The sequence below is a fragment of the Corvus hawaiiensis genome, chromosome 2 (genome assembly GCF_020740725.1).
Source record: "Corvus hawaiiensis isolate bCorHaw1 chromosome 2, bCorHaw1.pri.cur, whole genome shotgun sequence".
Lineage (NCBI taxonomy): Eukaryota > Metazoa > Chordata > Aves > Passeriformes > Corvidae > Corvus > Corvus hawaiiensis.
The window spans coordinates 22365989-22390409 of NC_063214.1; the positions used below are offsets into that span (position 1 = coordinate 22365989).

At 37.0% G+C, this 24421-nt stretch overlaps 1 protein-coding gene across 3 annotated transcripts in view; it reads left to right on the top strand.

The window, feature by feature from the left end:
• CBLB (Cbl proto-oncogene B) overlaps nt 1-24421 on the top strand; it is a 128161-nt gene that overhangs the window by 98091 nt on the left and 5649 nt on the right. The window contains exons 11-18 of one of the 3 annotated variants that reach the window (XM_048293782.1): nt 2379-2564; nt 5132-5497; nt 7144-7238; nt 10803-10946; nt 14975-15054; nt 15154-15285; nt 16571-16711; nt 19138-19257. In XM_048293782.1, coding sequence (XP_048149739.1) covers nt 2379-2564; nt 5132-5497; nt 7144-7238; nt 10803-10946; nt 14975-15054; nt 15154-15285; nt 16571-16711; nt 19138-19257 — 1264 coding nt within the window. The remainder of the gene's footprint in view (nt 1-2378; nt 2565-5131; nt 5498-7143; nt 7239-10802; nt 10947-14974; nt 15055-15153; nt 15286-16570; nt 16712-19137; nt 19258-24421) is intronic. The other 2 variants (XM_048293783.1, XM_048293784.1) reach the window with 2 other exon arrangements.

Genomic DNA, 24421 nt, shown 5'->3' on the forward strand with positions numbered 1-24421 from the left:
GGAAGAGGGCATCATTTTGCCTAATGATTCTTTAGGGCAGAACTGTGTAAGAGAAAGTTGCCAGATGGAAACAGGGATGGATATTCTTAAAATGATATCACTACAGTGCTGTTCATTTAGCTGGGATTTGTACAGCTCCATGCCTTCTCTCATTTGAGACTGTCAGGTTGCTCTCTCAGGAAATTGTGTTAATTAGTGTGATGATGCGACAATTAGAACATCTTAAATTCCAAACAAATGTTTCCTGTCCAGTAATTGGTTTTCAGTATTTCCTATCTTTCTTACTCTTTGTTTCCTACTCCTATGACATATGATTGTTCTTCTGGAACAATTCCCTGCTGACTGAAATGCATTATGTTGTGCAACACCATAAAATGCTGTGAATTAACTACAGCAATTTCATTTCTTTTAAATAATTGCATCTTTTTGGAGGTGTGACCTGCTTATTTGGTTCTATTTCAGATAATTTGGGAAATAAATTCATTTTGTGTCTGCTGAAGTCAATCCTTTGAGTAGACTGTATTGCATGCTTCTTGGCTTTCAGGAATGCTTCATGGAGTTACAACTAAACTTTGAAAACAAATGCTATTAAATGATACAATGTTTATTATGCTGTTTAACTGATAGATGCCTCCTGATAAGGAAAATGAATTGACAATCAGTTTATCATTATTCTATAATTATGGTTGCTCAGGCATGCTTGCAAGATACATATATTGCTTAGTTATTCAACTTTCCTTAATGTTGAGAGGCTAAATGCTTCGATAATTTAAGTGCTTACCTTTATGGTCTCCTAGTCAATGGCAGGGTTATTCCCCAATTAAAGGGAACAAAGAAAATTTAAGGACTTTATTCAAGGCATTTAATACACATATTGAGACCACCTCTTCATTGAAGAGAGAAACTGGGAATCTTCTGGTAGCCATGAAGACTACAAATCTTAAATTGCTCTGTCTCTTGAATTTGAATGTTTAGTTGTGACACGGAGCTTACACATGTAGACAAAGTGGGGAAGACTCTAAATAGCAACAAAAAATCATGCTGATGGAGTTGCATGTTACCCTTCTAGCTTTCACCACCTCCTCACCCCTCTCCTGCATTTTCATGCACTGTTGACAGTAATACTGTGGTGGCTCCTATTTTTGAAGGAAATGTGGTAGCAATCCCTGTTGTATAGAACAGGATGTTAAGCTAAGCTGTAGTACAGAGCATTGATAAGGAGTCAGTGCACTAGATCCTCTTCCTCAATCTGCTTTTGATTTTATGAAGTTTCCAGTTTCTTTAATATAATCACTATGTAAATAAAGAAAGGTAACATTGCTTACTTGTTTACCTTGTTAAAGAACTTTCTAGTCTCATCCCAGTTACTATGGGATGTTCAGCATTTGTGAGAAAAAGTTTATGGAAGAGAGGGGGAGGTTTTTATCACGGAAGTTTAGCCTAAAGATGGGTGCATTTTTGCCTCTCTAGGCAAGCTGTGATGTGATGTCTTCCAGCAACTTGTCTACTCTCAGGGAAAGCACAGAACAGCACAAACATCCGGGTTTATTACAATGCACTGACACTCATACAGTGAGTTCATGGAAATAACTTGAACTGATCTATGCAAACGCCTGAGCTGTGCTTGTTAAAACTGAGCAAGATGAGGGGCAGGGAGTAGTTACAAAATTGGGTGGAGCCCTATATTGAGGGTTGAAATCTTTGGTTCTGATGAATTTAAAAGGACAGGTTAAGGAAAAAAGAAATCATAATTTGTCACTGGAGGGGGATGTTAAATGTTTGTGTTGTTAGTTCAGTATTTGCTTAAATGATAAAATTGTTCTAAAATTATTTTTGTAATTACTTCCTCATTTTTTTGGTGATTTCACTTCTTTCCCTACTGACTTGCTGGTGATTTTGATTGGTAAGTTTTCAGTAGGTATACATTCTATTTTGTATGGAATTATGATTTGAAAAAGGGCTGTAGTTAACAGGCAATATCATGGGTGTCCAGCTTTTAAAAGTAATTTGTAGAACTTTACATTGAGTATTCTCTATAAATAAAAAGGTTATCAAGGGTAGCAGTGCTACAGTAGAATTTATGGATTTTTTCCTTATGTTTGGCAGTGATTGTTAGGTTTTTATATAAGTTGCTGGAATATACATTCTTTTATTTTCATCACAAGTTAACATGGGTCTTCATTTTGAGGTAGAATGACTTGTAGACTTCTTTTTCAGTAACTATAAGATGAGCTCTACTGTCCAGATGTCCATTATGAAAAATGACTATTATAATTGACTATTAGTAAGTATCTGATTAGTATCAAATGTTTTAGTTGTGGAATGGAAGTTGTATACTTCATCATCAGGTAAAAGGTAATTTTTTTTCTGTCTTGAAGTGCAATGAGAGGCAGAATTCACCAGTGACTTCCCCAGGATCTTCCCCTCTTGCACAAAGAAGAAAACCCCTTCCAGACCCCCTGCAAATCCCACATCTTAGTCTTCCCCCTGTACCTCCCCGTCTGGATCTGATTCAGAAGGGAGTAGCGCGGTCACCATGTGCCAGCCCAACCGGGTCACCAAAGGTAAATCTTTCTGAACCATTATTTCCAGATATAAGAATTTTGAGAAATTGTATTTGCTTGTTTCCAAGGTGAACTTTCTTGTCTGTTTTATATGGTGGACTGTTTCAAAGCTTTCCATGGATTTTGTTTTTTGCATGATTTTGCTCTGGCCAAAAGAACCTTAATTCCTTCTAGTTTAAGGAAACTTTAGATTAGATCCATATCAATGGCATCTCTTCTCTTTCCGTAATACCTTATGTAGTTAAATGTTTCTGACTGCATGTGTTGGTCAAATATGACTTCAGTTTGCCTGATGACTATATGGTACTTGGTTATGGTCAGAATTTTAAAGACATTGCAGTAATGGATCAGTTCTGTAACAAACTCTGATTAATGAAAATAAATCGAAGCTAAAGTTTCCTGAAAATAGATTTAAAGGTCATTATCTCATTAAAATTATATGTTTTCCTTTCATGATGATTTATGTTCAATTTCCACAGTGTTCTTACAAGAAAAATATGTGCAGATACACTGCTTTCATAACCTTAAATGGCATATAATAGGACTCAAATTTCAAGGGAAATAATAATGACTCTATAGCCAACAAGATTGTATGCTATGTTTTGTAAAACTAATGATACTAAAGATTCAATGATTTTTTTGAGTGGATAAGCATGAAAGAGAACAAATACTGTTTGTTGCTCTCTATTACAGGTTGATTGTTTTATTGTAATTGCTGTATAGAGAGAGCGAGTTAGATTTAAATTTTTCATTTTTATATGATTAATTAAAATTCAAGAAGTGACTTCAAACCTATGTTCTCATAATAATTCAGTTTGAAGTACCTTGTTTCTTTTGTCAGGTTTTTACTTTAAGGTTGAAAATCAGTATCTTTTTAAGATTTTAGTGGTTTATAATTTAGAAGAAAAAATAGAAGTTTGTATAGTTTCTTTAATCTTCTTTCTTAACTTCCTGAATTATGCAGAGGAATTTAACACATTGAGGATATACACAAAAAAAAAAGCCACATCCATTAAAAATTAGTTTTACAATAGGGTTTTTTGCAGAGTTCATGGCTTTTAAAAAAAAAAAGTAGGCCAGGGATGTTATTAATGCTGCTTTAATTTTTTGAAAATGCTTTTTTTATGTGAAACTTTTCCTAGAAAAAAAAAAAAAAACAACTTTGTGGGGTGCAAGGGAAAAAGGATGGGGGCAACAAAGAATAATTTCATACTTCAAAAAATTTATATTTAAGAAAAAAAAGAAAATCTAGTCCTGCCAAAACTACTCCTTCAGGGGGAAAAAAACCCTGAAACAATAACTTTTCTATTTTTCTCAAGTTAAAAACTATTAATTTATAACTATAAAGTATAACGAAAAATCTGGATCAGGGTATTATTTTCCTGTGTTGACAGTGAAAATAACTATTTTTCTTGACCAGCAGGTGAGTTAAACACTTCTTTATTTGGTTTACTTCCTTTTTATATGCATAGACCTGTAGGTGGAATAACTTTATTTTCAGTTCAAGTCACGTGTTGAGGTGCTGCTTGAAGAAGAGTGCTGGGCTAGCCAGTGAAGTGAGAGCAAATGCTGTTCTTACTGTAAAACTTCTGTGACCTCCATTTCTTTCAGTGGTGATAATATGCAGGTTTACCGAAGTCCAAGAAAATTATACATTCCCAGGGAAATAATCTTTCCTGTATTTCTTATGGTAGCTGGAGATAAAACATTTGTAAGGACCTGGCCAACTGTTACTTTGTAAATTGCCATTTGTAATTCAGTCATAATGAAAATATTTTGGTTTTGTCAGATTTGTGCTCAAATTTGTGCAGCTACAAGTTTTTTTCCTGATAACCCGGGTTTCAGCTTTTTGGTATTAGCATGCATAATTTTAGATCACATTTAACCATTTATGATATAATTCAATTCTTAGAAAGTAAGTATTCTGACAAATGTTTCTTGCAGATAAGCTAATTGCAAGTAAAACTACAAACTAATTAGGTTGTTAGCTGAAAAACTGAACTGCAGTTCAAACAGATTCAGCGGCCTAACAGTGCATGTCATGTAAAGATTGGAGTCATCCCTAGGTATATAATTAAAAATGAAGTAATTGTTTCTTCTTCCCCTTGCTCTCTAATCATTGCTTTTTGTGCTCATTTGCTGTCACCAAGTCATTCCTCTGAGATGTGGATTTTATTTTGTTTGGGGTTTTTTTCTGCATCAGGAAGTCTGCTTTTTCCAAACACTCCACAGAACTCATTTTAGTAGATGAATAAGTGATTCAAATGATCAAAGCAAAGGATACTGGAAAAAACTATGGGTCAAATAAACCTACCAGAGTTAGCTGTCTTTTCTGCTTTCCACTCCTTTCTTGGGTTACTCCTGCAACAGCAGAAATGGGGCATGCTTTCTGAAAAGGGCCAGGTAGTCTGCAGAAGGCAGGCAAGGCCTGCATTTAGCCTGCTGGCAGGTACTGTCGTGGTGCCAAGAAAGCAGCTCAGTGAGAAACGATAAAGCCATGCTTGGTCATGAGCAACATTCATGCCTCCGTGTAACTTTGCTTTTTTGTCACTTCCTGTGTTGTTTAGTCTTCTCCCTGTATGGTGAGGAAACAAGACAAACCTTTGCCAGCGCCACCACCTCCCCTGCGAGACCCTCCGCCCCCGCCGCCGGAGAGGCCTCCCCCCATCCCGCCGGACAACCGGATCAGCAGGCACCTGCACCACCCCGAGAGCGTCCCTGCCAGGGACCAGCCCATGCCCCTCGAGGGGTGGTGTCCCAGGGACGTGTTTGGGACAGGTCAGCTGGTGGGCTGCCGAGGCGGGGGCGATGCTTCCCCCAAGCCGGGACTGACGGCCATTTCAAACATAAACGGAAGGCACGGCCGCGTGAGTTCTGAGCAGGGATTTATGAGGAAACACAGACGTCACGAGCTGCCTGCAGAAGGTGCCAAGGTATTTCACATGAACTGGGTGTTGAATCCTAATTTGACACACTACTGCAGCATTGTCTGGCATTGGCTAACACACTGTTGATATTAGCCAGTGATGATTTGTGGTTTCTGAATCTTTTCTGTTCATAAGCTGCTCATAAAGAAATTATTTGTTAAATACTGTAATTTGTAAAGCAACAGTAATTGAGTTACAATTTTCACAATGTATCACTGTATGCTGTAATAGTATAGCATCTCAAGTCCACTTTGGAAGTGTCATATGCCAAGACTGTGTATGCATTTGCTGATGGGTATTCCAGTTCTCTCTGTTGTAGGTGAGGTGAATTTTGGCCTTTAGCAGCTTCAGGCACTTGCAAAGCCATTTACAGCTGGTCAGGCTTATCTTTGGAAAGAGATCAAATGGTGATGTCCTAAGAAAAAATGCCTAGTTCTGCTCTAATCAGTTTTATCAAAGCAGCTCAGTAATTTATTCATAGAGGTTATTAACTCAAAGCTGCTGCTCTTTTTTTGCTTGAAGACTACAGAGCTTGTGCAAGACTATGTAGCTTGTGCTAAGACGGGTGGATTTGTGGTTAAGTCATGGCAGTTAGAAATAATTTTTTTTCCATCTATTTGCTTTTCCCCAGACCACAAGCTATTTAACCTTTCTATCTCCAGTTACTTTTATTTTGTGTGTGTGTGTGTATATATATGGAGCTTTTGGTTATTTTGAAAGTACGTTACTGAAATTCAGTTAGTATTGATAAGGGGTGTTGACATATATGATGAAAGGTACTTAAGTCATCTATGATGTTATATATAATTAAATCATCATTATATAATGCTTTTATCATCATTGAGGCAAAGCACCAAAATTTTACTTAGAACTAGGCTGTTATTTTAAATGCTGCAGGTTTTCTTCTGCTTTTAAAAGAGTACTGGGTTTATGTCTTCAGTTGTTCCTTCATGTAGCATTCTTGTTGTGGTCTGGCACAGTACTGAAGCTGATCGAATGAATACTTCTCAAATTAGAATACCCAGTCAGTGTGGAAGTGCTGTTGTAGTCTGGAGAAGTTATATGTGCATACCTTTAACCAAGTACTGTTTGAACTGTCACCTTCAGGTTGTAAATCTAAACCATTTGATTGAAGGAAGCAACCCTGAATTACCATTTCAGGCTGTATTCACATTCATGGGGAAACATGAAGAATTTTCTTCCCTGATTCATATATCAATTGTAATATAAACTTTCGTTATTTATAGAAACCAAGAATTGGGAGGACAATCCTGGGGGTAGGGGATGAATTCTGGCAGGCACTGTATCACAGTTTTAATAATTAATATGTTTAGCATTTTCCCATTACACTTCATCTCTCTCACTTTGCAATCTTGAAATCTTAATTTTCTCCCAGGCAGTTCAGCAGTAACTGAGTGTCTGTCTAATAACTATCATGTGAAACTCCTTCTTTTGGTGAAGTTTTAACATATTCTACAGCTCCAAAATGGGGTGAGCTGAAACAGACATGAGAGTCACTTCAGCTCTGTGGTGTGAACTCCTGGGAAAGCCTTTACCCACAGGCTTCTCAAGGTCTATTTTGTAATGCCTAGTTGATGAATATCCATGGTGATAGAAGGAGATACCCATTGTAATACTTGTGTGATTTTTAGGTTTTTTCAAATGGTCACCTGATGAATGAAGAATATGATGTCCCTCCACGGCTTTCACCCCCTCTTCCAGCTGGCTCCATTATCCCTAGTATAAAGTAAGTTAACTTTATCTATAAAAGAAAAGTGCTAATTAATGTTAGATAATAGCAGTGACACTCTGGTGCTGAGAGAAAAATGTGAAAAGGAAAGAAATTAACTAACACAACTTGATATGCTTTCCATGAATTTTAATGTGTGTTTTACAAAGGAAATGTAAATGGTATTGATTAAATGGGAGCAGTTCTAATGTTAATTGAACATAGCATGTTTGTATAGGAAGAGAGGATAAATTATGGCAGATCTTGCTCACAGGCATTTGGCAGTGGGAGCAGGTACTGTCTGGTTTTGCTTCTATTACTACAGGAGAAGTGTGGTCAGAGCTATTTATCACAGGAGATGACAGATTCTAGGGAAAGTGCTAGGGCTAAAAAATGTGTTCTGTCACTGTTCTGCCCCTAATCTTGTCAGGCTTTCTGGGCTTTCGGAACATGGAGCTTTGTCCAGGATTCACACCATCATCTCTTACTTGCTGTGGCTAAAAAACAAACAACCAAATCCATTTTATGTAATTTTAAATATGATCAACCTTCCTAAGTTCCAGAATATGGTTTGGGAAGTCTTGTCATTTCAAGTTGCAGACTGCTGTTAGTCTTCCAGTAAAATGCCTGTTTATTTTTTAAATAAAGATGTTGCTGTCTTAGCAAGTATCTTCAGATTCTGAATGACACAGGATTTTGTACAGAACAAGATATATTTAAAGTCAAAAGCTTGGAAGTTCTACAGTGTAGTCTATCCTTTTTTTGTGTTTTTGTAAGGAAATTGGAGCATATTACAATAATGCTATCTTACAACTGCTTGCCTGTGTTCTGTTTGTGGCTCTTGCTGTTAAGTAATATAATTGGACAGTCAGTTCATAATAGTCCTGAGAACCTTCTCACTATTGTGTACCCATTCAATTTTTGTGTTCAGTTAGCTTTAATATAGAAGACAAATATATTTCAGCATTTTATTAATATGCTGGGTTTTTTCTTCTTGAGCACTACAATAAAGGTGCAGTGGAGCCTTGTCTTTTCTATTAAGAAACCTGTTTTCAGGTGACACAAGTGCTGAGGTAAAGTTCTCCATTGCTTCTTTCAGTTCAGAAGAAAATGATAGAATATTATCCAGACATACCTGTAATTAAATGTTGGGATGTAACTTGATGGAGGTAGGGTCTCACAGGAGTACTGGTTGGATACCTCATGTAATCAGTCCCCTTCTAGTCTACTTATTTCATAATACAATGCAAATCTGAAGACGGGAATATTCTTATTTTTATATCTCATAGCATGGAAAAACATCCTTCTTCATGAGTATCCCACTTTTTTTACTCAGATACTTGCAGATGTAGCCTTGAACCAAAGTACAGTGTATACATAGAGCATTGGAAGGTCCACATGGTATTGTAACAATATGTACAGGCACAAAATCCATGTCAGGCCAATCCAAAGCTAGAATGTGTGACTTCAGCTTGGTCAAAAGAAATGCTTTCATTAACCAGAGTCTTCTGAGTAGAAAACTGATGAATTCCAGGGAGAAGGAAAAATCTTTATTTGTGAAAACCGAACTCCATTGATTTTTGAGGAAGAAATCAGCTTTCATTTCTGTATCGGCTTTGTACTTACACCTTTTAAAAATTACACAGGCAGTTCTAGATTTTGATTTTTAAAATGTAAAATTATCAATACATAATGTTAGGAGTGAGAAGTTCAAATTATCTAATTACTAAAATGTCACATGGAATGACTGTTAAAAATAAAATTTGGTCATTGTATGTTCTTTCTTTAAACACTAATATGTCTCTCTTTATTTAAAATTAAATTTTCGTTACCGCTAGGAAATACCCCACTAATGTATAATATTGTATGACAATATGTAGGTGAAAAAACAGGAAGAAGGAAAAAAATGTTTAAAAATAGCAATTTGCACCAACCACAATTGCTTTCAAAAAAGTAACTCAAATAATATGTCATGACTTAGTTGGAAACATCGGAGAGAATATTTTTACAGTCTGTTTTTTCCTCCTGTTAAATCGACTGCACTCAGCACTCGTAAATGTTGAACTGTACTTGATTCAAAATACTCTGCTATTCACAACCTTGTTACTCTGATTAATCTGGGCAAGTTGCTAATTTTTTTTGTACTCTCCAGTCTGTGCAGTGTTGTGGATTGAGAGCTGGTGTGTTTCATGTAGCTCCAAGGCATTCTGTTCTTTCTAGTCATTATGATCAGTCTGTAATTCCAAACATTTGGCTGAAGGATACATTGATCATGTATGATATGTCTTAGTCTAAATAACAAGGAGGCAAAATGATCCTTACTTGAAACTTCACACTTCTAAAATGTCCCTAGTTAAATTGTTTGATCAGTTTTTACTGAATATAATGTTACAAATATGACTTTTTTTTTCTTAAAAAGTTACATTAATAGAAAAGCACTGGAGTTTTTGTTTTGGTTTTTTTTTTCCCCCTGGGAACCATGCTGATTTCTTTTTGTTTTGCTAAAGTGGTTATTTTAAATTGTACTTCAATAATGAAATATTGGACTCTTGCTAACTGAACATCTGATTTTTATTTTCCACTCAGCCCCTATGTTTTTGACCAGACACGTGAAAATAGTTACTTTTAATTGGACTTCTATAATTATGTCAGACTTCTTTAGTGGTTTTGATCATATTGCTGTTTTATTCTTGAAAAGATATCTACAACTCGTATGTCAAAGATACAGAATGATTCTTCCCCAAAACTTCAAAATTTTCAAGTTAAATAGTGTTTGTTTCATTCCAGTGAATAGCTCCCATTTTAGTGCATCAGCAGCAGACTCTTTGTCTCAAAAGTACTTTAAAACACAGTGATATTTTGCATGAGGGAAGATGCATTTTTGGGTATGTAATGAGGCATCCAATTCCAAGCACCTTTTGTAGTCTATAAATATATTAGGAATATTTGGTTGCTTTGAGGTAGTTGAGGGAAAAGTAGGACCAAAAGGTGTTTCTCCTCTTGCTGTCTCTCCCATCTTGCTTACAAAATTTTGAAGATGAAATAGTTCCATCAGGGCCAGCTGTGGCTTGGAATTCCTGTCTCTCTTGAGATCAGCCTTTGGCATGGCACTTCTCAGTGACAGAAGGAGCAGGGCTGACGTGCACGTTGCAGGCATGTGAGAGGACACAGTGTGTCCTTACAGCTTGACAGGCCGGTGAAAGGGTGAATGTCCTCTGCATCCCTAAGCCCTGCTACGTACCTTTTGTCCTGAATTAACTTTTATTTGGTGCTTTTGATCAGTGCAAACAGGTTGTCTTGCAAGTGCCTACTTAGTACTCTAGTTCTTTGTAATTCTCTGCTGTGTTGTGCTTGCTTAAAGTAGCTGTTCAATTCTTAGAAGGGCAGCTGCCCTTTTCTCTATGCATTCTCAGTGACAAAAAGTCAGTAACCTTACAAGTTTGTTTGTCATGGGGCTTTTGTCTCCTTGCACATAGCAGAGTGTATTAAGGATGTTTGGACTAAAGAGGAGTATTTTCTATATTATCTGAGGTCAAGTACATAACAGCTAAAGAAAAACTAGCATTTTTCTCATCTCCTTAGGTGCCCTGGTCCTTCAGCAAATTCTCTGTCTGATAAATCAAGGGAACACCCAGATGATGACGAAGAATACAAAATCCCTTCTTCGCATCCTGTAATACTGAGCTCACAACCTCCTCATGGTCATAATATAAAACCTCTTGCTCGGTAAGGTAATTTAGGTGCCTTGAAAGAAATTTATTTACAAAACCTCTGCTTTTTTTTCAAAATTAGCTGGTTCAATGTCTGTAATGATGGTTAAGCTTGCCTGCCTTCTAAGCTTGGATTACCCATGCTTCTGTTTCATTTGGCCACCACCACAGATATAAAACTATGAAGTTCACATCATTGTATCTCTCGTGTCAGAACTGGGTATTTTTTGCCTTTGGATACCATTTCTGTAGTTGGTCTTTTTTCCCCTTGCGCTGAGGTTTTCAGCACTGACCAGGAGATTCAACCCCTACAACTCTTTAAACTTGAGGAGAACTGTGTGACTGAAATTCCCAGTCAGCTTTGAAAATCTTAGCCTTTCACATTTCATACTACTCATTTTGAAAGCAATGCAGTACTGAAAAGTATGTGAACTGGCAGCTGCATGTGCATACTTTGATTCTCTTTTTGTCCAATGTATAATGTGTCTTTTTAGCTTTTTGAGCCCATTTGGCAGTATATTTTCTTTGTGCTTCTCAGGTAAAGAACCTTTTTTTAAATAGAGGTGGAGTATCTCCTTAGCTTTAAATACGTTCTGAAACAATACCACCAAACTTTCACAGTTTAGAATTACTAATGGATGGATTATGACAAGGAGACTTGGAGCAAGGGACATGGCAACTCAAGGCTGTGACATTCCTGCTGAACTTTGCAGCTTGAAAAGATATGAATGGCTGGGATTAAGAGAATAAGTCTTAAATTGTAGGGGCAAAAAGGGCAAATGTTTAACTGGTCTTGTAAGTCACAAGTATTATATTAAAGTCAAGTATGATCTAAAAAATTCAGACCCTCCTGTGATAAAAAAAATTCAGTGACATATTGCCATTTTTTTCCTCTCTGTCAGAATGTGATGTTGGGGACCCTCCATCAATAAAGCTCAACATGTCTCTCACCCTTTGGGGTGTAATATTAGCCAATAATATAGCCAACATGTATTATTAGCCAATAATAATTTTCAGACCTTTTAAGTTAGATTTTAAAACAGGCAAAAAATGGTCATAATATGATCATTCTTTGCATGCAGGTTAAAAATTCTGTCTTAGAAATCCTGATCCAGGCTTCACTGCATAGACATGAGTATTGTGTAGTTGTCTAAGCTTTATGAACTAAGTACCTAAATTCTTATCTACAGTATGAGACTTCAAAAATAAATCAATGATAAATAAAAATAAAACTGTTGGCTAAGCAAAAAGTGGGAAGTCAGAAGAAAAAAATTCCATAGTCCTAATCCTTTTTACCTATGCCATTTTTTATGTGATCATGTTGTGCTTCTGTATGGGAATGATGCAAACTGAAAGGTTCTTGAGAAAATAAGCAGCTGGAAAAATAGAATCTTATAGTTTTTATGATACCGAAAAAAATAGACTGCCTTCAGTTGGCTGGTACAGTACTTTACCAGACCCTTAGAATTATTAATGGAGGCTATAGATAGAAAGATGATTTCCAAGTTTTCTCCAGTTTTTACTGTGCATATGGTGGGGTTTTTTTACATGAATTCAGGACTTGCTACAGATAAAATGCCTCAGTTTGCTATTCAAGTTGCTCCGTGATTAAAACCACCAACTCCTTTTATTATACAATCTGATAAAAAGTTTAACTCAAACCATTCTCCTAGGCAGTAAAAAAAAAAAAAAAAATCTGGTGTTCCACATACTTAAAATATCTTCTTTTAGCTACTGTCACTGCTTAGATGTGAAAGCTGAGATAAAGTTTTCAAGAAAGAGTCTGGTTCCTGGTTGATGTTGTATTCTTTTAATGCACTTGATTAAAAATCGTGGGAGGTATGCTTTGTTTCAATGAAACTTAAATTGTCATTATTGTTCTGCAAAACTGTTACTAACTTTTTTTTATTTCTTTTTGTAAATGTTATAAATTTTTAGCACATTTCAGTTCTTTCCCCAGTGTCACTTTCTCTTACTCTTTCCTAAGTGTTACTCCCTCACTTCTTGGATAGTACTTGGAGTTTTCAGTACTCTAAAGAGCTTACAAAGTTTTGTCAGGATGTTTTTTAGTTTAGGAATTATGTAATTGGTCCATCCTACTCCCAAATTTGTCTTGCCTTTTCTCTCTTTTACCTGTAGATATGACAATGCTAAAAATATTTCAAGAATAATACAAAAAATTATTCAATCTTACTTTCTGGCAGATCATTTAATTGTCTGGTTTGTTACTGCTGAACATCTCTTCAGTTCAGGAAGTTCAGGAATAAGAAATGAAAGAATTTCAGCGTTACTAATTAGGCTATTATTAGAAGAATGTTACATTATTGCATTTGCTGTCTTTTCCTAATAAAGCTTTTTCCACAAGGGGAAAGGACAGAAGACTTGCTTGTTAGTTAGCTTGTTAGTTAGATGCCCTTTTTTCTAGTGTTTACTGTTAATGTAAACAGGTATTTCAGCATTGTTTGTAAACTGATCTCTTAGCTGGGCTCATCATGAACTGAATACTTCTGAAGTGGTGCCATGCTAAGTTACCTTGCTCCCTGTGGCTGGTTACATTCTTGAAAATGCAGAATAGATTAACATTAGAGTGGAAAATAGTTACTTAGTGTATGTGGTGAGGAGTCACAGGAAGTGTTGCATCCACTGCATTTGGAAGATTGAACTGATCTAATGTCAAAGAAAGAAACAGCACTCCTTTACCACTTCTCTGGGGGAATTAATTTATAGCAGAATCTCTCTTACCATTAGGGGCTTTTTTGGGTTTTTTGTCTCATTTGGTTGGTTTGTTTGTTTTTAAATCTTGGAACTATTCTTATATTTATTTCATTGCTCCTAGTTGTAACTCTTGGGACCACAAATGCATTTCCTCTTTCCTGTTTATGTATTTTAAATTACTCTAGACCCTTATTCATTCCTCCTTTCCTTGTGGCCAAAGCTGGTAGGTTTATTAACACTGTTGGTAAAAACCCCAAATCTGAAATTTTAGCTTTATATAACTCTAGGAGATTTCCCAGTGTTTAGTAATAATGGTGCATGGTGGGATGGGGTTTTTATCGTTAAGCTGGAATTGCTTAGCATGGTGGCCTTTTCCCAAGGAAACTCTCTTGATTCTTTCTGAGTATGCAGGGCCCACAGCTGTGACAGGAGCTGGTTCTTCTGTATTTCCTGGTTCTTTTGTATTTTTAAACAATATTTAATATTATGAAAAGGCTTGTTCTCTATTTTTCCCTGCCATATTTGAACAAAGTCTTCTTACAAAAATAATCTCCAATATTTTTGACAAGATTGTAGGCACTCTTTACTGTTTGGTTGGGTGATTTTCATATTAATTTGATACTGTTGTTTAGTTATGAGGGCAGAATATGCTGCCATTAAAAAAAAAAAATCAGTAAACTCTGGTAGAAGTATCAGTAAGAGTCAGCTTTTTGATACAGAGATTAGTATCTTCCTGTAAAACTGCTTTGGCTAGTTCAGTTTTGGGGTTTTCACTGGGTTTTTTCTTAATGTTTGCAAAGTTGAGTTGAAATTTATTAATATTAGTGGGGCGTTGTGGTGTTCTGTTTGGATTTTTTTGTTGTTCTTACGTTTTGTTTAATGGTTTTTCTGTGTGCTTTGGTGTGGATAATTACCAAAACCCACATTTCCCTTTTTTCCTATTTCTGCTAGGGAAAATTCAGCATCTGGGAAAGTGAACTAGGACTGAATCTGTGACATGTGATGAATAAACTAATGACTTGAGTTCTGAAGCGAGGACTGTGTTTAATGTTAGTTCTTCCTCTTAGTTCTTCCTCTAATTTGCATTGCAGCCTTTGTTTTTTTAAGCCATATCAGTACATGACCAAGAAAGCAGTATAATCCTTCAAAACAGTTTTAGTGAGGGTTAACCAGTATCTGCTCTCAATATCAAAAAATGTAAGTTTTAAAATTGGTGCTGCTTATTGTCCTTCATTCGTTTCCATGTTGTGAACTGCCAGGTACTGCTCATTCAGGGAATTAATGCTTGGCTAAATGGTTGATTGCTTCCTGCTTCATGTCTGTCTTCAGGGTGTGTGAGAATGGTCAATGTGCAAATGGAACACACAGTGCTACTTCTGAGATAAAGAAATCTAAACATCCAGAGTCAGGTATGTTTTTATTTTTCGCTGTTCGTCAAGATTATTTACTCTGTGCTGCCCTAGGGGTGCAGCAGGAAAACATTCACCTCTTGTGGTTGTGTCATTCAGGAGATGTCTATGATGCACCTACTGTTCCGGTACCTTTGCCACCTGCACGGCCTCCTGCCAGAGACAACCCCAAACACAGCTCTTTGCTCAGCAGGACACCCTCCGATTATGATCTTCTGGTGCCCCCTTTAGGTTGCAGACTTTTTGCTGATTACATGTAATGGTTAACACTGCCCAGATGAACTAAATGCCGTGTTTACTGAAAAACAGCCAGTGTTGAGTATGTTAGGAGTACCAAACAGGCTATGAGCTAAAAATTACAGCTGTAAGTCAATGTTTGTGTCATTTGGAGTCTGTTTGTAAGGCCTCACTTGAGACAGACAAAAGGGTATACTAAATCAGTATTCCAGCTATACAGAAAAGTAAAAACCATTTTTCCTAAAATAAATTTTAATTGTCCCTTACTAAGAAGTTTGAGCATTGCAATTTAATGCAGTAGTGGAGCATTTTTCCTCCTGTAGCTTAAATAATTCAATTTATTTTGTCAAATAAAAAGAAGAATGCCCAAAAGATGGTATTTGAGTAAAAATCCAAACCACTAAATTAAATCAATAAGTTAATATCTGGCTTTTTTTTCCACCAACAAGGTACAGTTTAAAATTCACTGCTGTCTTCAGTCACCAAAAGCTCTTTTTTCCAACCCTGATTTCTGTTCTGTTCTCCTACACAAAAATCAGTGATCTCTGCATATATATTGATGCTGTGCTTGGGGACCACCCACACCTTCATTGACAAACTCAGCTGCATGGTTGTGTCTGTGTGTATGTGTCAGCATCCAATTTTCTAGTTCCATAAAACCTTTTGAACATTTGAACACTATGCTCTCTCTGGTCCCTGAAGTATTCCTGAGATGCAGGAGAAATGAAGGCAAAAGAACACCTAAAAAACCATGGTGCTTGGTAACTCTAGTCCTGCTTGCACCACCTTTGTGTAAGAGGTGCATTCTTTTGCCAAGCTCTAGAAAATTCAGTTTATGTCTGGAGTCAGAGCTTCTGAACAGCAGATAGAGATAATACACAGGACAAATGTAGTAGATTCAGTGTAGTCAGCATTGGTGTTTTTATATAAATATTCTTGCTTAGCCACTGAAATACAGCTGTTACTCTACCATGATACTCAGTGAAGCTTTCATTGTAGTACACTCTTGGCAATTGAGTCACTAAAAGCAATCTCTCCTTCCATCCCAGAAAAGAAACTGAGCACCGCAAAAGGTCATTCAGAGCATGTATTAGAAGAGGACTGTGGGTATTAACAGTCAGGTTTACAGTTTCATTACTGGAGTCACTGAATTGCTTAGATCAACTGTAGGAGTAAAGGCCTCAGCAGACAGAGAAAAATAAAGTTAATAAGCTTTATTCTTTATTCTGCAGTTCTTAATGAAGTTTTGCTCATCTAATAATTCATTTCTAAACTGCAGGTGAAGATGCATTTGATAACTCACCCCCCTCACTCCCACCACCACCACCACCACCTGCCCGGCACAGCATGATCGAGCACACAAAACCTGCTGGCTCAGGGAGCCGACCCTCTTCAGGGCATGAACTATTCCTTCATTCTGGTAGGAATACAGAGGAAACAATGTATTTTATTTCATTTTCCTTTACTTCAGAAGTTTATCTGTTCAGTGATAAAGTTGTCATCAGGTCTCAAGAACTCGTTATACAAAATACTAAAAAATCAAATTTTTTAAAGGTGAAGGTGAAGCTACTCAGATGATAAAGACTTCATTTTTCATTATCACAAAGTAATAAAATAAGGTCAATATTTCCATACCAAGCTAGAAATTTTGTACATTTTAGTTTTCTGTTGTAATCTGTAATATTAGTGTATATCTTTTTGTCAACTCCATTGTTTTCAACAGTAAAATGTAATTCATAGGGGTTATTTTCAAGTTGAAACTGCAGAAGAATCTGGAAAGTAAGGGAAAAGAATTCTGCTACAAAACTATATTATGAACACAATTGCTAGGTCCTGGGGTTCATAACCTGTTTACTAAGGCAAATAACCTTTTTGCTAAGTCAGGTTTTCACCTATCTCTCCCTGTAAATCACTGTGACACATTCAGTCTGGTATTTTGCTTGTAAATGGTATAAAAACTGTATTCACAATTCACTATTTTTGTCTTTGAGTTGAAAAGAGTTTGATTTTCAGGTTAATGAAGTTGAATACATTTGCTGATTACGCTACAGATTACAACAGGATTTTTGTGGGTTATAAGCCATGTTTGTGAAGTGATTTTTTTTTTTCTCTGTGGAAGCTTTCAAAGAATGTTGGTGTCTTAAGTTTACCTTTGCTGTGAATATTTTCAGGGATGATGTGCCTTGTGGTGGGGTTAGATGTTGTCTTTCCCCTCTCTGTTTCTCTTAGAAGCTCTATGGAGGGGGATAAAATGAAGTGTTGTGGTGATAGTTTCACAGGAAGGCCAGAATGTGGATGACAAGCAGTCATGTGCAGCTGCATGATGGCCTCACAGGTTGTCTGGTGTTTGGCTGACCTGCTTGAGTGGAACTCACTGTGGGGTGAAAGGGACAGTGACCTTTTATGGAATGTTTTTATTATGTTTTGCTATTAGTCAAGGCCTGACATTGAGTAATTTGCAAATCTGTGTGTATTTTATAATGGAAATCCAACTCAGTGTGTTACTTTCTCATCTAAATTTCTGAACACATCCAGGTGAAAGGACTTAGCACATTACAGAATTTAAAGGTTGATGTTCATAAATACAGTGTAGTTTATCTTCTACGCTTCAAAATAAAAAAATGTAATCTTCAGCAGTCTAGTCTGGATGGGTGCCTCAATTTTATCATCTGATGCAGAAACACGCACTGCACTGTTCAGGTCTGATGGGAATGGAGAGGAAAAATAGGAGCCCTCACGCACAGATGTACACAAGCTCCATCTGTCTGTGCCCAATTCCCAGAAACATGCAGAGTTTTAAATTTTTAAGTGTAACTTCCAAATAATCTAAGAATGTCACTGATAGTGTTAAAAAACATTTAATAGCTTTAAAATAAATATCTGGAATATGTATCTGCAGCCATGTATTGTTCTTCATATTTGCATAGGGAATACAATCATACAGCAGCAGTTCTCATTAATCTTAGAAGTGTATGCATCTACTTAGGCATGCATGGTTGTGTGAGTTGGTCTTTTTTTATTCATGTGGTATTTCTAAAGCCATATTACTCACTTTGCATCTTGTCACATAATCTGCTGTAGAAGATTTATGATGAGTTTTTGATGATTGGTTTCCATACAAGTCTTGAGGGTGATTTCTCAGCAATCCATCAGAGCCTGTCAGATTAGAATAATAATCTCATCATCAACACCAGCAAAAAGTTGCATTCACATACAAAACAAACACTCTACAAGCACTGAGTTCAGAGCAGAAGCCAGATCCAGAATGATGTTACACTTGCTCAGCAGCATCTTTGGTAGACAAGGAAAAGAGAAAAGGAGGACACAATATACCAGGACTATTTTTCTCTCATTTTTAAAATTTTGTCCCTGTAATATTTACCCATAGCTGGGACTGTATGAGTATGAAATCACCTGCAGTCTTTGTGAACTGCAAAGCATAGAAGTGTAATGAAGCTCTAAGCAAACTGAATAGCTGGGATGTTTCTGATCGTGCTGCTTCAGTCACTGCAACTTCTCCTGTGCTTTGCCAGGCACAATCCCAGCAGTGTCAAGGTTGTGTAGTTGAAAAGTACCTCATGGATGTGAACAGAGGAGACCACGGTCAGTGTAGGGCAGACCGCCTTTAAGCTGTGCTCTTGTGTTTGTCACTTCAAATCATACTTAACGTGTACTAGGAATGCTGAATTTGGAGGTGTACGTGCATGTGCTGTGGGGGGACACCTCTGGATTCATGGTTCCTCTGCGTGATGGGAGGCTGTTTTAATCCTACCTTCTATGCTTCAGCCCTCCCTCCAATAATAATTCTAATTATTCTAAGACACATTTTTTGTTCTGTTATCACAGATCCCCATTTTGACCCAGTAACTGGTCATGTTCCTTTGCCACCTGCTCGGAGAGCACCTGCAGAAAATGTCAAAACAAATAGGACATCTCAAGATTATGATCAACTTCCTCCATCTTCAGGTAAGGCAGAAAACTGTTCTTGTAGAAAATTACAAGTTTATGAAGAAAATAACTTTCATCCATAAAGTCCAATGAGTTTTTTGTCATCCTGTGCAGCAAATGACAATGGTAATACTGCTTTAGAAAAGTATGAAATCATCAAAGGATAACAGAGACTAAAGATCTGCAATCAGGGTAGAAGTGGCTACTTGTCTGTAGGTGTAGATACTATGGCATCAATTTTACTAGCTGCCAAAATGAATGCTTTTGTGAGTTCTAGTGTTCCTTACTTTTTGAGAAAGGCAGAGGTTTTCCTGCCATCTTTCAAGCTCACAAGAGACCAGAAGGACTGCAAGGAGCACAAACATCTGATTTCCATCTTTGTTTCATTTCTCCTAAACAAAAAAATAGTAGCTTCACTCTCTAAAGTATTATTATTTTCAGTCTTTTTTGCTGATATGTCTGTCTGAATTTCTAAGAAACTTTGTTTCTTAATAAAACAGCAAGAATCAAAACCACTTAAAATTTGGTCTTCTGGAACAGGTACAGTAGAAACAATTCCTCTGCCAAAGAAATTTTGGTTATGGTTTTCAGGCAACAAAAATAGTAAACTTTAAAGGAAATCTACTCAAGTGAATAAAAATAATAACAGTATTACCTGTATTTCAAAGTACTTTCACCAGTTTTTAGAAAAATGTTCTTTTCTTTAGATGTGCGTAGTACATGGGGGAGGGGAGGGATTGTCCCAGACACATTATTTTGCTGTATGAAGAAACCACACAGAGAAAAAGCCAAGTGATGTTTTGTACCATTAATCATTCTCCAGATAAGATAAATTTGTGTGTAAAGACTTCTTAATGCATAAAGAAGGGACTTTTCTCTAGTCTTTCAGGTGTTATAATCACCGTTGTTCAATTGCAACATTCCCAAGTGGAAAAAAAGATATATTTTTAGTAGTAATTACATTCTCCTTCTCAGGAATACAGAGTTTCATGCTGTTGGGGTGTAGGGAAAAAAAGAATATATTTTTCCAGCTTAAATGATGGGAAATTTCAGTAGCTCTCTTCAGGCTTACTTATTTTTTAATGAATAGCATAATTGAGAATCAGTGTGATACCTTTGGTAAATACTATCTCTTTTGGGAGAGTATCTTTACAAATATAGCTGTTTCTCTTTTTGTTTCCAATTGTTGGAAGAAAGGAGTTTATAACACATGCTTTATATGTGGCATTGTGAGGGATCTGTTTGTCCTAAAATACTGACTCAATTTATTCAGGGTGTTTTGAGGTCTCTTAAACTGCCAATTATGACAGTGATGTAACTACTTTTAAAGCTATGGAGTTTTCCTGCAATTTTTGCACTTCTTGGGTAGAACAGTTTTTAATTTTCCTAAATCAACTGCAGAATACTTGCTAGTTAAGAACTTGGAGATTTGTGGTGTCACTTAATACTTTCCTATCTGTGTTTCCCACAGCCATCTTCTAAAACACTCACGTGTCAGCTTTTGCTATAAATATCATTCTAAATCAGCATGATATGCAGCAAGATATTCCATTTAATTTCAATTAGATGAAAACTATGTGATAGATCATGTCATTCTCTTAATTGGAAAATTGTTTTTACAGTGGCAGTAATTCCAAAGGACAGAGCTGATGAGCTTCAGGATGAACTGGTTCACCTTCATCTGTGATGTAAAAAGACAATGTAGAGAGTGTAACTGTATTCAGAACTTTGATTTTGCATTTATTCTGAACTAATCAGCTCACTTAAGAACTTCTTCATTTCATTGCTTTTGTAAGGTGATTCTTTGAACTAGCTGAGAAAGAAATGAAGTTCGCTCTAAAATGTAATTATAATTTAGCCACTGGGTCCCTAGAGTAGCATGGGCAGTGCTTTAACTTCTCTGCTTCACTTTCACTGTTTTTAAGATTGCTGTCATGATCTTCAACTGAATCCTTAATGTGTACCGAGAAATTTATTCTAATTCAGGTATCCAGTATCGAACAGTTCAGAAACAGTACTCAGCCATACAACCCACTCCCCCAAAGGCATGGTTTCTCAAGCTTCTTATATACAACTGTTTATGATTGTTACAAAAAGAGCAAGAAGAGGAGATAGGACTTGGGGGTGCTGTGGATGAGAGGCTGGACATGAGCTGCCAACGTGTGCTCAGAGCCCAGAAAGCCAAACTTGTCCTGGGCTGCATCCCAAGCAGTGTGGCCAGCAGGGCAAGAGAGGGAATTCTGCCCCTCTGCTCTGCTGTCATGAGACCCCACCTGGAGAAACGCCTCCAGCATAAGACATGGACCTGCTGGAGTGAGTCCAGAGAAGACCAGCCCGGTGATTAGAAGGATGGAGCACCTCTCCTATGAGAAAAGGCTGAGACAAGTTGGGATTGTTCAGCCTGGAGAAGGGAAGGCTTTGGGGTGACCTAATTGTGGCCTTCCAGTACGTGAAGGGAGCCTAAAACAAAGCAGAAGAGGGACTTTTTACAAGAGCAGGTAGTGACAGGACAAGGGGGAATGGCTTCAAACTGAAAGAGATTAGATGAGGTATCAGGAAGAAGCTCTTTACTGTGAGGGTGGTGAGGCTCTGAAACAGGTTGTCCAGGGAAGTTGTGGATGCCTCATCCCTGGAAATGTTCAAGCCCAGGCTGGATGGAGCTCTGAGCAGTCTGGTCTAATGGAAGGTGTCCCTGCCCATGGCAGGGGAGTTGGAATTAGATGATCTGTAAGGTTCCTTCCAACCCAAACCATTCTATGATTCTGTGATATTGCTAGTAGTCAGAATATTTTACCTAAGCACAGCCAATGATAAGAGGGAAAGGAAGAAGAAAATTAAACCTCTAATAGATGTCTGCTGTGTTTCGCTGAACTTAGCTATTCTGTAAGATACAGATTCAAATGGTTGGTTAAGTATATTTGCCTGCTGCCTATTCATTCACTCAGTTGGCCTTATGAAAACACTTGCAAATTTGGATTCCTTTATACAAGACTATTATTCCAGGGTGTATTTAGTTAACACTAGGGGAAATAATGTAATCCACAGTATTGTAAAATATGAAGGTGGTGTCTAACAGCTTGATGGAACAGTGTGTGCAGTGAGTCCTTCCCTTGCCTTCTCCCTGCTCTCTGAGTTCCTTAGAGCACGTGTCCCCTGGGTGTGCTTTGTTCCTGTACCCCAGTTAGGTTAGGTGTAGCTGCTTGCCACTGTTCCACAGAGGGCCTTGCACAGCAAGCCTTTGTCACCTGCTTCTCTGATGCTCCTCAGTCTGTCAGTGAAAGACCAAGGCACATCCAGGAGAAGCAGTGAGGGAAGAAAAGAAGGGCATTTCACAGCAGAGAGGAACAGACAGTTGGCATTGTTACAAATAGCCTCCTCCCAGTGTGCCATAGAGCTCTCACCTCTGCTTCCATGCTTTAAACACTTACTAAATGAGCCTGTGTCTGCCTTTATACTAACCCCTTACCTAAGGGTTCAGTCTAGTGCTGAATTACAGAAATGTGAGTGGTGGAGGAAGCTGCTCGTGGTGAAAACTGTTAATTGAATTGCACGGTTAGAAAATCTATTTGAATTTTTAGTTAGACATCTGTGGTGGCTGAAACATCAGAGATGATGGGAGGTTGGGAAGAAAAGTCCTGCTTAATACCTCTATCTGAGTGTCCAGATGGACATGCAGCTGAGGCTTAGTATCTTTAAGCTCAGGATCCAATATGATACCCAGCTTTAGCTGAAATTTTATATGGATGTGAAGATACTGAAAGAGATGTCAGCGTTTAAAAAAATAATAATGGAAATTGAGAGTGCTGAAGATCTCAAAGTATCTGTGCTATAGAGAGATGTCACTGTAGTGAGAATAAAATGCCTGTGCTTCAAATCTGCTGACAGAATTAAAAATGACTTTTCTAAATGATGTGATTGCTTAATAAAATTTGTTTGAAAGCTTCAGCGAAGTGAAGGTTTTAAACAAGAAATAGCTTTAGTTTTAAGCCTGTATTAGACTGAGGCAAGCAAAAATATCCTCATGTAACACAAGCACGGGATCTGATTTATGCATAAGGAGTTTCTTCTGTACTTCAAGCCCAGGGGAAAATGTAAAGTTTGTAAATTAATTTTGCTTCATACTGTATAGAAATGAAGTCCGTAATGGAATGTACATATTAAAACAGATTGAATGTTTGTGAAAGCAAAGTGATTGGTTTTAACATGATGTGCTATTATTCTAAAGATAAAGCATATTATTCTTTTACAGTCTTTTCTAAAATAAGTGAAGTGAGAAATTCGAGCTTGTTTCTGATTCAGTTTTTAGTGATAACCGCATTTCCTGAGCTATAGTTAATTTCTCAGAGAAGTGTTTAATGGATCTTCCATACCTTCATAGGAGGTTTGGATCTGCTTCAGGTGTGTTTATTAGAATGTTTATCATTTACATAATTCTTTTTATTTTCAGAGAGGAAAAAAATCAAAACAAATATGAAGTAGCTCTTACTACCTGTAGGTCTTAGCCCCTTACTGTAAATCTTTAATCAAATGTCTTTCATCCCTTTATTATATGAATATCACCATTCTGCTAAAGGTACTATTAACTCTCTGAATTAAGAAGTGAAATTAAATTTCATAGTAACACTCATCCGAATTGATGGAAAAACTAACTGAAAGAAAAATACACCTGCATTAGACATGCTCTAGTGTGAACTGCTTTCATTTATCTGAAGTGTTTCATGCACTTGGTTTGAATTATAGTTCTCTATCCAGTGGTTATGATAAGGTTACAACATGTCTTCCATGCCTAGAGAACTGCCTCTGAAGTACTTAACACTGGAAAATGCCACTGCTCTCAGTGTAAGTAAACAGGAAGTATCACAGCCAGAAATTCCTCTAATTTATCTATCAAAGTCACTGTTGATAGGACTTGTTAGAACCCTTTTTGAGGGATTAAAGACTTTTTAATTTTTTAAATACTTTGCTCTTAAAAGTGTTTTCTGCGCTATGCCTACTTGTATTTAAGCTTCTTATTGTGGAATCAGTGAGGATAAAGAGGTTTCAGTAAAGCACTAAGTTTACTTAAGCACGAAACTCTTGACTCGGAGATTAGCAAGTTTGAATATTAGCTTTTCTTCACCAGCCCATCCTGATTCTTTGCCACCAGCATTAACTGTGAAGGTGACCTTTCCATAGAGGATAA